The sequence below is a fragment of the Ictalurus punctatus genome, chromosome 2, assembly GCF_001660625.3.
Source record: "Ictalurus punctatus breed USDA103 chromosome 2, Coco_2.0, whole genome shotgun sequence".
In the NCBI taxonomy this organism is placed as follows: Eukaryota; Metazoa; Chordata; class Actinopteri; order Siluriformes; family Ictaluridae; genus Ictalurus; species Ictalurus punctatus.
In genome coordinates, this window is record NC_030417.2 from 609,856 (window position 1) to 628,664 (window position 18,809).

General features: G+C 39.0%; 2 protein-coding genes across 2 annotated transcripts; both read right to left on the bottom strand.

Annotated features, from left to right (window-relative positions):
* Positions 1-5,069: 5,069 nt before the first annotated feature.
* On the bottom strand, positions 5,070-7,275 carry LOC108259050 (trace amine-associated receptor 13c-like). Its single transcript, XM_017458186.3, has one exon. It carries the CDS (start codon positions 6,476-6,478, stop codon positions 5,495-5,497), a length of 984 nt encoding a protein of 327 aa, XP_017313675.1. The 5' UTR covers positions 6,479-7,275; the 3' UTR covers positions 5,070-5,494.
* Positions 7,276-7,398: 123 nt separating this feature from the next.
* stx7l (syntaxin 7-like) lies at positions 7,399-18,617 on the bottom strand. The gene is made up of 10 exons (XM_017458197.3): positions 18,518-18,617; positions 16,406-16,496; positions 16,207-16,276; positions 16,013-16,103; positions 15,203-15,340; positions 14,658-14,707; positions 14,240-14,336; positions 13,361-13,433; positions 10,583-10,665; positions 7,399-9,637 (listed from the first exon to the last, which is right to left on the bottom strand). Exons 2-10 carry the CDS (start codon positions 16,476-16,478, stop codon positions 9,539-9,541), a joined length of 774 nt encoding a protein of 257 aa, XP_017313686.1. The 5' UTR covers positions 16,479-16,496; positions 18,518-18,617; the 3' UTR covers positions 7,399-9,538.
* Between the last annotated feature and the right edge of the window lie 192 nt (positions 18,618-18,809).

Consider the following 18,809-nt stretch of genomic DNA (forward strand, 5'->3'; position numbering starts at 1 on the left):
TGATGTTGTCCCGCAGCATTCAGCCGACTTCCTCCTCAATAGCCTTGCGGCGGGCCTCCAGGACACAATAGGGCTGCTGCCGCACCACCACTCCTGGCCAGGTCTTGATCTCATGGTGGACCAGCAGCGTCATTCCTGGGGAGGTAGAGAACACATCAGTGAATTGACCCACCAACTCTGACAGCTCCTGTCTTTGTGTGGGGGTGAGGTCTTCACCGAGCTGGACCAAGGTACCCTCGTTCTGACCCATGTCCAGGACCGCGAATGCAGACACTACTTGTGCCGGCTCTACCCATTTTTTCAGCAGGTTCACATGGTACGTTTGTGTCTCCACTTGCTTACCGGGCTGCTGTAGATGATAGTTCACGGCCCCACCGTTGTTCCGGGTGGTTATACACTCGTTTCTGCTCCTCCTGGGCGGCTCTCATATGCACCTGGATGATCGGGGCCACTCGGTCAATCCTCCCCTGCAACTGCTGCATGTAATCGATGTCCGAGCAGAACGTGTAGGGCTGTTCCTCCCAGGCTTCCCGGGCCACATCCAGCAGTCCTCAAGGTCGCCATCCGAAGAGGAGTTCGAAGGGGTTGAAACCCGTGGAGGCTTGGGGGCACTCCCAGATGGCATAGAGGACATAAGGTAGGGGGAGGTCTCAATTTTTCCCTTCCTCGTCTACCACCCGCTGTAGCATCTGCTTCAAGGTTTGGTTGAACCTCTTGACGATCCCATCGGTCTGTGGGTGGTAGACGGACACCTTCATGTGTTTTATCTGCAACACCTGATACAGATCAGACATTAGTTTCAAGACGAAAGGCGAACCTTGGTCTGCAAAAATATCCTTCGGACACCACTGCCTTGGGTTATCGGGTGGTGTAATCCATGATGACGAGTATGTATTCTTGCCCCTGGGTGGATTTGTGGAGCGGCCATGCCGACCCTTTCGAAGGGGATGCCTATGATAGGAAGAAGGATAAGGGGAGCCGGCGGGGCCTCCTTGGGGTGGTGCGCTAGTACTGGGGACACTGTTGGCAGAAGCCCTGGACCTCTGCATCCATCCCCGGACAGAAAAAGCGGTCCTTTATCTTTTCCAGGGTGTTTTGTACCCCCAAGTGGCCCCCGAGCAGATGGGCCAGGTGCATCAGCATTTGCGTCTTTCTCTTGTGGACCACCAAAAGGTCCACGATTTTACCCCGTGGGGCGGCTGGCCCATTGACAAAGGAGGCTTTCCCTGATGAGGAAGTAGGAGAAAGGCATCTCTGGTCTGGACTCTGGTCAACCCCTTCTATCTAACGCACCTGGGCCCAGCAATGTTTCAGGTGGTCTTCCTCCTTCTCCTCCCACCCGAAATTCCCCTGCCGGTTCACCTGTTGGAAAACAGATGAGATTGGGTTAGCGTGTGTGTGCAACTCACCTTCTGCTGTGGCATCCCCCTCATCTTGCACCAAGCAGGCCTGTCAGACTTGTGCCTCCTTCGCTTGCTTGGGTGCCCTCCTGGAATTGGGAGCTGGGCTGGCCGGGAACCCTAGCCAGTCTCTTCCCAGAAGCAGCGGCACTGGGAGGTCGGGAATGACGCTGACGCTGGAGTGGCCAAGTGCCTGCTTTACCCTGTATTTGGACCTCGGTAGCGGGGACTTCCCGGGCATCCCCATGGATGTAAGTTACTGTGATGGTTCCTTTCCTGCTGATTTTTTGGCAGGATTGTCGGTCGTGCCAGGGTCACTATGCTCACTGAGTCCAGCAGGGCGGTAACTGGGCTCCCTTCGACCCTCACAGTCAGGGTAGGTGCTCTTGGCTGGTTTGGCATGTGGAGGGCGCACCGTGCCAGCCAGGGATTCTGGGCCTCCTTCGGCATCCCCAGGTCCGGCTTCGTCGGCATGAGCTCATCCCTGGGTGTCGCGCAGACGTGCTGGCTTCGGTGGTTCCTCCTCTCCCTGGAGTAGCGCTGGCATTTGGGCCGGCATGGTGGGAATATTCTGGGAAGGCTGCAGGATCACCATCCTTCCTGGCCAAGTTCCAGAGTGGCCAAGGTGCGTTCCAGGGCAGTTAGGAGTTCCTTGGGCGTCCCGGGCGCCTGCATCCCCATGGCCTGGCATTCTGTGTGTGGCAGAGGCCTCAGGAATCGATCCATGGCCACCTTCTCTACCACCTCAGTGGTGGTATTCAGGTCTGGTTGGAGCCATCTCTTGGTTATGCGCACAAGGGTGTCCATCTGCTTGTGTGGCTTGACCCCAGGCTGGTAGCTCTACCGGTGGAACTCTGCCACCGCCTGGTTGGGGGTTCACCCACACCATGCCAGGATCTCCTTCTTCACTTCTCAATAGTCTGCTATGAGCAGCGGGCCGAGGATACATGGCCACTCGTCGATGCCCCAGTCTTCCCGGTGGGTGATCCGTTCGAAGGCCTATAGGTAGGCCTCGATGTCGTCCTCTGGGGTCAGTGGGGGAAAGCAGATGCTGGACCTCGCAGCTGGGATCAGGGAGACACATGGCAGCTGTGGGGGGCATTGCCTTCCGGGCCAGAAGTTCCTGGGTCGCGACCTGCAGGCTTGGGTGAGCTGCTGCGTCACAGCCTGCTGCTGGAGATTCATCTCCAGGAGATGCTGCAGCGTGGAATCCATTTTGTTTTTTTGTTTTATTTATTTATTTTTATTTTTTTGAAGTGGGTCTGTGCTCATGCCCACATCCTCCACCAGTGTAGGGAATTTAGCCATGGGCTGCACACAGACACACAGGAGGCTGTTACAGTGTCACATGTGGAGGAATTTTTATTTAAACAGTCCGTTAGGGTGTATGGGTGCACGTGTGTGCATGTGTGCAGAAGCGGGATCGGGAGGTGAAGTGATCAGTCATCCGCGGAGCTGCCGGGATCATGCTGGGGTTTTCCCGAGTGGTGGGGATCCCTTTCTGCCATCAGGCAACGCCGTGGGTGCAGCCAGGGGGTGGAATCTTCGCTCGCGTCGGAATCATCTGCAAAAGACACAACATCGCCCTTTTATCCGCTCCCCTCGGGTGCTGGATGGTGGAATTTTGCCATGTCGTGCCCCATTCACCAGCCATGTGTGTGTCAGTAGCCCCACCCCGCTACCACGCGGTGTCCGGCTGTACAAAACATTGGTGGTGCTAAAGCGGAACTGTCTCTTCGGCACCACAGTGGCTGTCGCGGGAGGAGCGATCTTTGTTTCTTGTCAGGCTGCCGGCCTGTCGCCACAATACACACCAACACAAACCAACTCTACAATATCACACATGAAGTCTATACTAACACACACCAACTCTGCAATAGCACACAACACTACAATAACACTGCACTAACACACACCAACAATGGACCCTGTGATGGCACCTCACAACTTTGGCTTCACCAAAACAAGTTCAAGATTTTTGTATGGTCCAGCCAGAGTCCAGACCTAAATCACAATCAAAGATCTGTTTGGTGACCTGAAGAGGGCTGTGTACAGGAGACGCCCAGCTGATCAGACAGAGTTAGAATGCTTTTATAAGCAAGAATGGCAAATTATTGCTAAGTGAAGACGCTCCAAACTGATCGACTCTTACCCCAAAATACTGAAAGCTGCGATAAAATCGAAAGGTGCTTCAGCTAAGTTTTAGTTTAGGGGTGAGGAAACTTATACATTCATGTCATTGTACTTTTTTCCCCCCCTAAAAGGATTCTTATTGTTTTTCACTTTAATTAATAGGTTAAAATTGCACAATAAAAGGTAGAAAAGGTTCTGACATGATTTATCTTGGTTTAATTTTCTTACATCACAAAAACCTGCCATTCTAACAGGGGTGTGTAAACTTTTTATATCCACAGTAGATTTGTGGTTTTCCATATATTTTATTTGTTCAGTTTCTACATTCTCACTTTTTACTTTATCATACTTATTTTAAGATGCTGGAACCTTTTACTATTAATGTTAAAAAAAAAATTACAGTTCTTATCCCATGACAAACTTCTTACTCACTTAATCACAAGTTATTTCTATACAATGCATTTGTGATTGTAAAGACAGTTCAACAAATATTTTGCATACTTATTATTAACGTAACAAATTAATTTCATGAAAGAAGATTTACTAATTCAGAGTCAATTTGGAATATGTGCAGATTTACAATTACTTTAATGCACCTCCTAAACCACGGGTAAAACAGAGCATAAATAACAGGATTAATGGTGGAATTGAGACAAAACACGATTGAAACTTTCTGAAATGTTTCTGTCTGTAGTTCAATAACATCACCTAATAAACTGTAAATAAAATACGGAAGTAAACACATCAGAAACACAGACACTAAAATGCCCAGGACTTTAGCTGCTTTTCTCTCAGATTTCATCGAGTGTGAGGTGATCTTCTGTGTTTTAGGCCGTGTGTGATTATTAAGCTCTCTGATAGCAGTGGCATGTTTCTTAGCAATCACAAACACTCGAGTATACAATATGATTATGACAGAAAGTGGAAATATAAACGTTACTACAAGGTCAATTGTGGACAAAACCTCATCCCAGGACTCACAATCACACACGACCTGCTCAAACTGTCTTTACTCTTCTACACCCGTAAAACATAATGATTTAGAATCCCACAGTCCGGTGTCACACAGAGTCTGTTTCCTCTCACAGTGCCTTCCTCATGTTGTCTCAGGGACTTTTTCCTCAATCTGTATCTGGATCCATGTAAAGTGGCTTTGTGACAGTGTGTTGTTAAAAGTGCTATAGCAATAAAAACTGGCTAGAATTAACAAAATAAGGTATAAAAGTATCGAACATTATCAAACTTAATCATGAACCCAAATTCTAGCATTTCCAAACCTTGGCCAACTCTAACGTGGAATGTATACGTGCAATAAATAACAAAAAGTGGCTTCCATTATTAAAGCATTGGATCGACAATGAACGATTATAACATTACAAAATAATTGATTAGACTGCTTTTCTTTAACTAATGCAATTTGTAGAAATTCAAAATGCAGAAAGACTGATTGATTATAATTATTAAGGTAATTATTTACATTAAGGTTCCCTTAATTGGTCAAATTTATATACATTTTTATATTTAACATCTTTAATGAACCATTAATGAGCCATTGGTAACATTAACAAAACAACTACCACTTGTATTAATTACATAAACCAATTAAATACACCATTTTTATCCCATTAATGAGTAAAATTAACAATCAGGGCTTAATTATAATTTATTATAATTTAGAACTGAGGTTGTGTACACACGGAGCAGAGAGCTCAGGAAGGTACCAACATTTAGTCTTTTTTTGCTACAATTTTTTGAACGTTTTCTTAAGAATCTATTACCGTTATTTATAGTTTATTAATACTGAAGTAAATAACAGTGGTTTAGGGGAACCTTAATATTAAGCATTACTAAAATTATTGGCAAGAAATAAAGCATTTGTTTTCCCATTTGCATTTGTACAATGATGCCATAACCAGGTAACGTAAACCAGGCTGGGTTTTGTTCTTCATTCAGCTGTTTATTCAGAGCACATTTACAAAAGAACAATCCATGTGCAGAATTTTGCAAGTTAAAATCATTTTTGTGCACTTCTGGAACCAGGAATAAAACAGGGCATAGATTACAGGATTAATGGATGAATTCAGATAAAAAACAATTAAAATATTATTGATCATGAAGTGCGATGGTGCTGTGCTCATTAAGGCGAAGACGTAATACGGCACCAAACATGCCAGAAACACAAAAACCAGAATTCCCAGAACTTTCGCAGCTTTTCGTTCAGATTTCGTAGCATCCGAGACATTTTTGGAGATGTTTCTCATGTTTTGATGAAGTTCTCGTATAGCGTTTGCATGCCTCTTCGCAATTACAAAGACCTGGAAGTACAAAACGAGCATTAAAGCACAAGGAACGACAACGACGAACATGAGATCGATTAACGAGCCGACTTCATCAAAAGCATTGACCAGACATTCACCGGGACACAGCGATAAATCTGTGAAATTTCTGTTCACGTAAAAAAACACAAAGTTGTACAGAAATGAAAACACCCACGACAAACAGATCAGAGTGTGAACAATTGCAGATGTGACATCCTTCAGGTACAGAAACGGATTGCTTAAAGCCACGTAACGATCGAGAGCGATCAGAACCACGTTTCCTACAGACACACTCGTGAGCTGAAAACTCATAAAATTAAATAGGATGCAAAAAATCTGTCCAAACATCCAACATGACTCGATCAGCCACGTGAAGTGGAACGGCATCACGAAAAGTCCGACCAAAAAATCCGACGTGGCCAGAGAGAGCACGAGCATATTGGTCGGTGTGTGAAGCTGCCTGAAGTAACACACAGAGATGATGACGAGAAGATTTCCACACAGTGTTAGAAGAACCACAGCAGCTGAACACACGTACAGTAAGATATAAACTGCAGGAGATCCAGATCTCTCTGGACAGGAGAAATGCTCACATCGACTGGACTGATTCAATTCCGTCAGATTCATTGATCTAAATCACAGGCGTAAACAAGCCAAAAAAAAAAAATCTCCCCACCAAATAGTGTGACACTTTCATTAGCATCTGTATACACCTGATGGCTCGCATTTATACGCTCTGTGCGTGTAAACCCCATCATTATGTTGACATTACCTGGGGATTCATTTAGAGGTGTGAGGAAACTTACGTCATTGTTTTTCCTCCAGAATCTCTATCTGGAGATAAGTAGCTATCGATGTTATTTTCTATAAAATATTTAATAATGATATATAATAAAATAATAATGAGCGAGCACTAGATCCTCCATCACTTGAGGCGTTTGTTTACGGCTTACAGCTCTACGCAGAGAGACAGAGACAGGCAGACAGACCCGTCCTCCATTTATATGCCACCATTTCTTTTGTCATAATTGAATGATTCATTTTATTAGACTTAAATTAAGAGTTTGTGTCAGCTCGCTTTCTTTTTTTTTATTTTCTTTAATTAATGCCTATAAAATAAAGTGACTGGTTTTCACGAAATGTTCCCGATGGTACTCTTAGTCCGTGACCTAGTAAACTAGCATGAGGACGTGTTTTTGATCGAGACTCCAGAGCTCTTCTATACATGGCTCTGGATAAGGGCGTCGGCTAAAAGCTGTAAACGTAATAAAAAATAAGCAGTTTAAATTCCACAGTATGTTCCAGATATAAAAGTGCATTAATCCATGCAGAGTATATGATTTGAAGTCGATCAGGTCGAGGTTTACATTAGTTAGTCTTCTTGTGCATAACATCACACACACTCAGGAGCACAAGTAGGATAGAAACGATTGTCTGAATTTATGGTATTTCAATGTACTCATTTACTCATAAATCCGTTCATATCAAGCTTGATCAATGAGGCCAGTCACTCGTGTCTCTGTATTTCACAAATCACATGGCAAGACTTCGCTTTAAACCAATTTATTGTACAAATCATGTAAAGCAATGAATTGTTTTTAATAAAACTGCAAATATGCAAAAACTTATTATTTATTCATGTTAATTTTTGAGAAATTGCAACTACATATATATAATGTTAAAATAATTAGAAATAATGTTTAAGGCTGTGTTTTAAATTGAATATACTAAACAAGTAACATGAATGAAATGTCTTCATAAAACTATTACAGTAAGTCAAATGTTTACAATATGTGCAAATGATTAAGTTGCAGAAATCAATTTCAAATTACATCCAACATTTCTCTCTCTCTCTCTTTTGTTAAACGATTATTTTTACAATAAGCATCATTAAATGGATCTCTTATGATTTAACAGACATTTTTGGCATTAGAATATTAACCTCAATAAGAAATGATTGACTTTTTGGCTAGTATATATTTAGTCAATGTCTGACAAATAATTTCGAATGTCTTTGAACTAAATAAATAATGGATATTGCGTGAAATTATGTTTAAAATGGCACATGTTGTTTGCCTCTTAAAAAGCTGCATATTTACATTTTCCTAAATGGAATGCATATGAGTGTGAATTTCCTTCTAAATCAGAAGGAAAAAAAAGTTCAGATAAACAGACAAAATTTGTCACAAAGCTAAATTAAACCCATTTAATTGTATAGTAAAGTATCAAAAGGCTGAAGGGCCTACCTAAATAAAATACATGGCAGAAGGGTGATTTAAAAAAGAAAAATAATTTTTAAAAATGGTGGAAGTCATGCATGTGTGTAGGTAATTTTATGTATTTATTTATACTACTACTTATAATTAGCATTAGCCATAGTGTTGCAAGGGGCTATTTAATACAGATAAACTGTTATTAATTATTAAATAACACAACGGTCATTAATTATTATTATTATATTTCACATTCCAGACAAGGCGTAGACTAGCACTTTCCTACTGAATGAAATGCACAGAGAAAGCACAGAGAAAGTTTTACAACGTTGTAGCGGTCATATGGACCTACTCGTATAGAAATGTTCTTTTCTAATTCAGTCTCTAAAACTCTGTTCCAGACCAAATTCTTTTCGGCTCAAAACTTCATATCTTAATATGTATCTGCTTAAATTTCAACAAAGAACACTTGGAAATATATATATATATATTTAAAATCAACATTGCTTCAACTGATATCAAGTTCCAATTTCTTTTTTATATAAAAGGTGCCCATTGTTTTAACTTTAATTAGCAATTAAAAGTTAATGCTAGAATCCATCACCTCACAACAGCAGCATAGATTTCTTTAGTGAGATTAGCATGAAGCACAAGGTAAGTTTCAATTAAAGCAAGACGGTAGAATCAATTTTAATTCAGCAATTAGCATGAACCAACCTAAGTTTCTGGCATTTAAATTAGGTATCCTAGTCTGAATCTCCTTGCGAATGCTAGTCATTAGAAGTGCCGTTTAATAATAATTATAAGAAGGTAAACTAATCACTTGGATAGTGTTAATTGTAAATAGTATCTCATGATATTATGACAAGAAATGTGTGAAGTTAATATTCAAGCAGAAAAGCTAGCACAATATGTTTTATGTGGGAAAATGCTAGCGCTCGTTTTTTATTTTTATTTTTTAGTAACACCACCACAAAGTAAATCCTTTAAGTTATTAAAATGAACTGTACTTGCATTTGTCTGTTAAAATGTGCTAAAGTTTAAGCTAGTATCCACCAAGTAGCATGACATAGTGTGACTAGCGCTACTTGCTAGCTTTCATTCAGTGTTCGTTCATTATGATTACCATGTAGCAGAGCATCAGATGGAATTATTATTATTATTTTTTAAAATACTTGGCATTCCAGAAGGGTAGGAATGAGATTTATTTATGATTATTATTTATGTTGAATAAGTCAAAATTGTCAAGATCTGGAGGTTCAAACATCAAATAATGACTAATCATTGTTTAGAAAATGTTTTTGTATATAGTGCGTGATGTCACCATGACATCATAAACTAGTTTTTCATGCTTATAAAGATGATTTTTACTCAAACCAACCTTTTACATCACAGGAATAACAGCAAAAAAAAAAAATTACCAGGAAAGAAATTTTGTTTGGTTTTTCAGGTGTTCACCACAATTCAGGTGAATTTAGTTGTTTTTATATGTGCCCCAGATGATGAGAGAAATGATCACAATCAACAAAGCCAGAACTCCAATCAGGATGCACATCTTCTTACGAGACTTTTGCTGTGGAAAAACATAAGCAATGATTAATACACCAACGTAAACGTATTGCTTCGGTAACCAAATTTAAGACTTGTATTATGCTGTATCATGCTAATTGGTGGATCCTACCTTTAATCGTAATTTAACTTAATTAGTTATGTTAGTATTACCCAGGGATGAAAAAAGAACTGAGAAATTATGCTCAAGTGAAAGTATACATAAAAGTTGCTTTTAAATAAAAGTAATGAAGTTAAGTTAAAGTCATATTTTAATGAGAAAAGCAGATTTTATTACTATCTAAAATGGTTAGAAGATTATTTTCATTGTTGCCGCTTTGCCTGAAAACATCATTCAATCCCTCAAAGTTTTCTGCTCGTAAGTATGAGTAATGCTACGCGGTTTTCTACCGAATTAATCAGAAGTAAAATATACTGTAAATAACCAATTTTTGCCAGTAGCTAGAATAGTCAATTTAGGTTCGCTACAGGAAAAGAAATGCTAGTTTAATCTGGCATTAGCAAGGAAAACAGGCTAACCTGAACTGATATTTCTGTAAAGCTGCTTTGTAAATGTCCATTGTTAAAAGCGCTAGACAAATAAATTTGAATTAAATTGAATTAACTTTGTTAAATACAGCCGGACAATTTAAGCAAATTTGTGAAACATACCAAAATAATACTTACATAAGTATAGTAAGAAAGTACATTGTTAACAAAGTATTCAAGTATTTTCCACCCCTGGCATTGCCATATTCGAATTATATGTCTGTCTACAACACAAGGCCCTCCACATTGAAATTAGCTTGTAGCTAATTCATCTTCTCATTTGAAATGAATGTTTTTGTTGTACGGTGCCCCTGATGAATAAACATAAAATGACTTACTAAATATGTTTTAGGATTTGTATTTGTGAAGGATGCAGCCTTGATTGAGAGATTATGAAGTCTTACTACCAATGGTGAGTTACCTGGTAATTCGCGGCACTGGAGAGTTGCTGCGTTGCAGACTGAACGTTCACCTCAGCACTTTCTACATTGGCCTCTATGCTGTCTGCGAAGAAATAACACAGTGGCATAAGTATTGACACCCCTTCTTGAACTTTTCCCATATTTTGTAGCGTTATGAACTGAAATTGGGATTACATCTCATGAACCTACACACAATTACCCATAATATTGAATTGGTGGGACTAGAAAAATTATTTAGAAATTAAAACCATGAAGGTAATCCACTCACTAATTTTTGATGGACGGCCTCATCTAGGAGTTACAGATAACGCATTTAATGTCACTATGTTCATAGTTTACTTTTTGCCTTTTTTAAAGTAATTGATACTCTTCTAGAACCTGGACTTGTTTTGATCGCTCCTTGGTCTCCACTCCTCTTTGTTTAGGCATGTTCTCTAGCATGTTCTGGGTTCTTACAGGACCAGGTGTAATTACATTACAGTAGCATTTAGCAGATGCCCTTATCCAGAATGACTTACAATTATCTCATTTACACAAGTGAGCAGTTCAGGGTTAAGGGCCTTGCTCAAGGGCCCAGCAGTGGCAGGACCTTCCTATCAGAAGTCCAAAGTCTTAACCACTGTGCTACCACTTTTATATTCAGAACACAACACTAATTGCACACGTCATCTCCTTCCAAATAATTATGTACCTTCTTTTAGTGACTAATTTAGGCATTTCAGATTGGGAAAACATTGCCTGGACTTTTTCCCTTCATCGGTCCGATTTCTACGATAATTGCATGAAAGAACAGTTGTACAGCTATTCCTATTAAAGAGGACAGACGGTATATGTTCAACCCGTTTGTTCAGAACGCAACCTTTAATTTAAATGCAGATAAATGAACACATTTATGATGACTTGTTAATGGGTCTTTTGGTCACTAAACTGATTTGTGGAACATCACCTAAAACGAGCTCGACACCCCTGATTTAAATGATGTATATATGAAGATATGTGCAGAAACTTTATGAAAATTGATTCACCTCGAACACACTTCATAAGAGTTTCACTAGGCCTCCAGCTCGCACATCCCAGTGATCAAAAGAGAATTTATTTATTTATAGAACTTTACTGCTCTCTTGTGGCACATTCATATATTTCCAGCTTAGCACACATTTCATTTATGGTTATATTTTTCATTGCAATATGTCAAAAGTCAGGATGTTGGAGACACTTCTGCAGTTACTGTGCTGTTTGTCCACCCCCCCCCAACCCCTCTAACCCCTCTAACCCCCCTAACCCCCTCCCACACAAACTCATTCACTCTCGTTCTCTCTCTCTCTCTCTCTCTCTCTCTCTCTGATTTGCCAGTCAAAGATTAGATGAAACTGAAAGGTTCTCTTGCGTTTACATCAGGTCTTCTCAGAGGACTTCATTAAATAAAAAATAATAACAATAATAAAAAGAATAATAATAGACAGTGTGTTTTGATATTTTAACACCTTTAATTGTTGTTGTGTGTCAGCTCAGTCCTAAACACACACAGTAGGGATTTCGTCTTTCATTAGTGAAACTCCTCTGTGCTTTAAGTGTGATGTTTCTACCTGACGAGTGTTAATAGGTGTTTGTGTGTGTGTGTGTATGTGTGCTGTAATACACCTGTACTGTTGCTTGTACTGCCTCCTGTATTGCATCTAAGGCCTTAGATTGGCACAGTTTTAACTGAACTTACATTATAATGACCAGAGGCTGCACAACATGAAAAAAAGAGTATTTCATGATTTTTTTTGGTGAATCCAATGCATTAACCCCTTCCCCCACACCACCTTATACCAGGAACACAATTCTGGCTTGTTTGAGAGCTCATTTGCATATTGATGGCTCCTGCATTTAAAATATAGCCGTATTGAGAAATTATATACATCATGCTGTTACACAACTTTCAGCTCATGAAAAACTTAAAAGCTACGCCACTGCATTTCATTAAACATAATTAAGATGAAAAGCAAACACCTGCTTATCGTTGGACTTTGACACTATAATCACACTTGTATTCGTGTGTATGCGTGTCCATGAGTATTGTGTGAGCTTCTGGGCCTCACACAGTACTACGATATACACTGGAGCTACATTTGATCAGATTAACCCACCGTTCTCAGACCTCAGCGTCAGTTATCAGCCATATGGTAAAATGGCATCACGCCTCAGACTAAAAGGCTTCAGGACTCAAGAAAAACTGTCAGGTCTCGTACAGTTAGGCCTCGGGCAAAACGGCGCCAGACTGAACGGCTTCCGGTGGAAGGTTTGCATTGCGAGTGGAGGCGATTTACAGCCTGTCCATTAGTACGTGCATGAAAGGTTTTATTAAAAAAAATAAAGGGGGGGGGGGGGGGGGGGGTGTTTAAACCTCATGTTTTGGAGAAAGTTTGTTGATGTAGACAATTTGCAGGCTACAGCAGTAAGTCAAATTCACTCATACCCAATACAGCGCAGCTTTTCTTCCAGACGCTGTGCTTGATTAAATTATTATTATCTGCTCAGTGGTGTGGCTATGGGGGTGCCAAAACTTTGCAAACGGACCCAATTAAAAAAGGGTTACTAAGCTGAAGTGTACGGACAGTGCATCTGTGCCTGATATACTCACTCTATAACCAAATAGAATAAGATTTGTGATATATTGGCAAATTTTAAATAAATGCTACAGGTGTATTAATATAAAATCTATTATCAATAACATGAACACAACAGGAGGCTTCTTCAAGCTTGTACTCGGTGTCTATGCTAGAAGTTCTTACCGATCATATCTCCCTGTTCGTGCACCATGACGGCCAGATCTTTGAAGATTTCATTGATGTCCGTGATGTCGGACTGAAAACAACGTCGTATAGGCAAGTCATTAATCAAAACACACACGAACCATCACTAAATATCAGACAGAAGTGACTCGTTTTTACACGATTCATAATCCAGTCTCATTTAAGTCAAACTATTTTGCAGCATATAGACTGTGTGAATCAGGTGTGAATCACAGTACATTTTTATGCTTGTAGAACACCAGAATTTGGTGAAAGCCATTAATTCTATGATATTTGGGGGGGGGGGGGGGGGGGGGGTTACGGTTACAGGGCCCGTATACCCAAGAGAGTCATTCAAGACCGTTCTGGGTGTGTGTAGGAACGGACACTGTTGTTGCTAGTGGGCGTGGCCTGTTTGGATTTTTAAAGTTCTTCCTATGACTTTCTAGTAGCCAAAATGTACTGGAACGTGTACATGCCAACACTCATGTGTACATGCCAACAAAATTAACATGAACTATGAGTGTATGAACAGTATTTACTACAAACACTACATTATGTTCACTTGCGTCTCCAACACGTAATTGAAGCTTATAACTACACAGCGCTCTCCACTAATATTGGCACCCTCGGTAAATATGAGCAAAGGCGGCTGTGGAAAATTCTCTTTATTGTTTAAGCTTCTGATCTTTTGTTAAGATAAATTCACAAAAATACTCTGCACTCATGGATATAAAACAATTACAAACACAATACAGGTTTATCCAAAAAAAAACAACCCTAAATCTAAATTATATCGGCTTAGTTTCTGGTCACATTACTGCTTTAGTATAATAAAAATGCATTAAGTAAAAAATATAAATGATTATTTTATCGTACCTCCAGCTGTCTGATGGACGTTTCTCGCTCCTGAATGAGATGCAGATCCTCCTCAGTGATGCCGTCATCATAGCTTTGTGTCTGAGCCTGGGTCTCACTACATTATCACATTATTATCATCATTATTAATAATAATTTATTAACATATGTAAATGTGTGAATTGAAATGGATAAAAAAAAATTTTTTCGTGCTTTGATTTTAAATGTGTAATATATTTTATAGTAAATGAATACAATTTCTCATGCAGTACGACGATATTGTAAAGTTTGATTCATCATTTTTAATTACTTTGAAATTATGTATATGTTTTGCTTTAATAACTCTGGAAACAAACAAAAAAAAGCTTTTTTTGTTTGTTTGTTTTTAGGGGGGGGGGGGGGGGTGTTGTTTTTTTGCGCTACATCCTGAGTCTCAGACCTCTCAAAAGGTGAAGCATTTCCTCCAAACGGATCATCAGCAAAACCACTCTGCGAAGAAAAGTAGGTCACATGATCATTACTACTTTGCAAGCAAAATGTGATGTGTACTATACTAACTAAGTGAATATTGAAACCAGCAGTTTTACCAAATATAATAAATTCACAATATGTTAATTGTAACGAACCTAACATAGCAGATATTGAATGTTGATGTAAGCAGAAGGAAGCTGACGGTGCATAGTACAGAAACTTTATACATTATTGCATGTTTGCGGTTATCGGAACGTAATAGTCACGTGACCACAGTAACACCACAGGAAATTTCTATGATGTTAACTATTCGAGGTTCTGCGCTTGCTAGAATAATGAAAACTCGCATAGCTAAATAACTAGCTAGTGGTAAAATCGTTTCAGTAGCATTTTGCAACCTACAGAACCATCAGTACTGAGGCTAAAACACTGGCTCGATATCAGACCAGACTTCATGTTGTGAACTTTGGGATGCCGAGGAAACCGAGAACCAGTTCTATAGACTCATCTTACCGAAACTCTTGAACTCGCACGAACTCTGGCCACAAACTCTTTCTCTTTCTGAGCAGCTTGTCTCTGGGTTTTCTGTAAAAGCGCCAACGCGTTGGAGAAATCGTTGACGAGCCGCTCTCGCTGAATCTTCCTCTGTCGCTATTTTTTAGTAAAAATAAATAATGAGAAAAATAACAGATCATTATATAACTGGTGCAGTGCTAATCCGAGCCCAAAATACCATATAATCAGATAAATCTCATGCAGAATTTTATTAAAAAAGTGTTAAACCTAACAATAGAGGACCATGAAGTGCTGAAAAATGAGCTAACAACATTTAAGTCACTGACAACCGATCATATTTATTCGCATATAAAGAAAAATATAATTACTTTTTTTAATTAAATACAATTCAAGAATTTATATAAGTGCCAATTAGACATGAATTTGAGGTGAAAGACCAAATTTTTTTTAAATAGCCAAGTTAAGATAAATAAATAAAACCTTTTTTTTTTAATTAAAAAAAAAAGCAAAAAGTAAAAATATTTATTTACTATGCATTTTTTTATTTGGATTTTTTTCTTCATTTTTTGTCTTTTACACAAATAGAAATAAGATCTTTTGCAAAGAGTAAAGTTACAAACAATTTTTAAATATAATATATATATATATATATATATATATATATATATATATATATATATATATATATATATATATATATATATATATAACTGTTTGTTTGTTTGTTTGTTTTATGTAGAAATAAAACCAAAAATAAATTTATAGGATGTACTGAAGTAAGCAAAAATAAAAACCCATTTAGTTTACCTGATCATGACTGACTGGTAATGAGCTGAACTCCTTCAGGCATTTATCCGTTTCTTTAGCCAGCTGGTTAGCATATTGCTGTTTCTGCTGCCTGTGTGCGCGTTTGTGTGAATAAGAACAGACAGATTAACTTATAATGTATAATATTGCTTGTTTGTGTGTTTTATGCATGCGGAGTGTGTATAGTCACTCACAGTCGCTGTCGGAGATCCGGCGTGTCTCTATCTGTTCCGAGTTGGTTCACCGTCCTCTGGATTTCAGATGCTGGTGGAAATAAATCAGTAAGCGTACATGCATAAAAGCCACATTTAATTTAGATGTTCGTGTACGCTACCTAGAATTAATTAAGTAGCAAGCTAGCTCTTTGCTACGATCATAAACCATGAGACTTACTCTGCTGTGTTATGGTCTGGATGTTTGAGCCAATCGTCTGAGCAAGTAAATTTGGGTCCCTTGATCCGGACATGGTGAAGACCGTCTACACCTTTAAACAGAGATGTTAAAATCAGACCGAGCAGCTGGCATGAATGATAATCTAATCTGAAAAAGCATAAGGAAGGTTTGTTAACGTTAACTGGCTTAATTATTAACTAGGTTAACCTGTTTTCTTTACTAATGCCAGGTTAGACTAGTATCAATTCCAGTAGCTAATCTCATTTGGCTAGGCAGCAAGTCAAATTCTAGCTAAAGGTAAATATTTGTTATTTAACTTCAAATCTTTAACGTCGATTTACATTGACTACGTTTACATGGACAGCATTAATCTAATTATTGACCTTAATCTGAGTAAGATAATATTGTGATTAAGGTGTTTACATGAGTCGCTTTTAGAATACTCCTCTCATGTTCCCGTTTGACATGTTTTAGAACATGATTAGATTAACAGCCCGCGTCATTACGTCACCGCGCCACGCCGTCCGACGTCCCTCCAGAATCTCACGTATCAACATACAGTTCGTCTTCGTTATGGTACTGTATATAGTTTTGGGTGTTTTTATTTTTTTTTACGAATGCTTTAAGCACAGTTAATTATTTGTCATGCTGTACGTGCTAATAGACAACTGCTTGAAGCGGTGGGTGTGTCCCAAATCGCATAGTTACTGTCTATATAGTAGCCAAGATACATGTATTTTTCCCCACTACAGGCCTATAGTAGGAAAGTATGCGACTTGGGACACAGCCGAACTCTCACACGATGTTCATAATGTGATTAAGGTGTTTACATGTCACTACTACACGTCCATAATGCAACCAAAACAGGAGCACTCCACCTGTCTTAATTAGATTATTGCTTACTTCAATTATGACCTTAACTAGATTAAGGTAAGTAAAAATTGCTGTTTACATGGTAGTTTCTTAATTAGAGTATGGTCTTAATCGGATTAAGAGTGGATTATTGTTGTCCATGTAAATGCAGCTATTGACAAACATGTGCAGCAAACTTAGCACGTAGGACCTAGCAGTTTTAGATAAGTAATAAAACTTTTTTTTTTAAAAAAAAGACATAAATACAATTGTTGTTTACTCTAATACCCGAGTGGATTTTTTTACTCACATTTGAGTATTTTATTTATTTAAAAAAAACAGTGAGACCCAAAATTCTCCATACGTAGGAGAAATTAAATCCTTTTAGCTAAAAGTCTTCCAAAATTTTTCATACTGAGTTACTTACGAACACATTCAAAAAAAACGTGCTGGCATACGTTTGTAGTTGGATTTGTCCGCTTTTAATGATGAATTTGACACATTATCTGTGCTTTTACTTAAGTATAATTTCACAGTACTTTTTCCCCCACAACTGATGATGGAGCATGAAGATATGACAGACTCACTCTGATCCACCAATCAGAAACAAGTATTATAAGAACCACAATGATGATTCTGTACGACTAGTAGTACTGCTACAATAATAATAATAATAATAATAATAATAATAATAATAATAATAATGAAAGGCTTGTCTCTAGCAATGTCACAATCACAGTGGGATATTTCCAAACCAGAGGTCAAGGTGGAGCAGCAATGACGAAATATGAATACATTTTCCCCTTAATAAATAAATAAACAAATAAAGTCTGGATATTAACTAAAGGTGTGGTGTATTCTCATTCTCTCTCTCTCTCTCTCTCTCTCTCCTGACTATTAAAGCCAATAAAATGACAAACTACAATGTCGCTATTAAGATATGCGGAAACACACAAACACACACACACACACACACACACACACACACACACACACACACACACACATATATATATATATATTAATGTGTCATTCATATTATAGGGTATAATCTTTGTTCGCCTGAAAAATCAAACCTCGAGTAACATTTAATTTATTAATAAATGTTATGAAGGCGTCCACGAGCCGAATGTCTGAAGTGTCAGCACTTTTGGTATTGACATTCCGTCTTTGTCTTTGTTTTTTAACACTTATCCATAATAAACACCTGTAATCGCGGTGGAATAACGCGCTGAAACAAATGTCTTTTGTGTAATTTACCTCGTCTTTTGTTGTTGTGTTTTTTTTCTCTCTCTCCACTCCCGAACAGATTTCCTGACATCTAAAGTCACGGCCCTTTCTCGTCACATGATGTTTCAAGCTGAACGTTGATTGGTGGGTTTGCTCCAAGCCAAAGAGCTTTTTAAAACACATAGAACGCCCAGTCGCTTAACACTTCCGGGTTGTGAACCGCGTCAGATGATGCGCGTCAGATCTGGGTGGCTAGATTCACTGTTTTTTTCCCCCCTCCACATTTGGGCCATATTTGGTACAAGGCACAATGTTAAGTTAA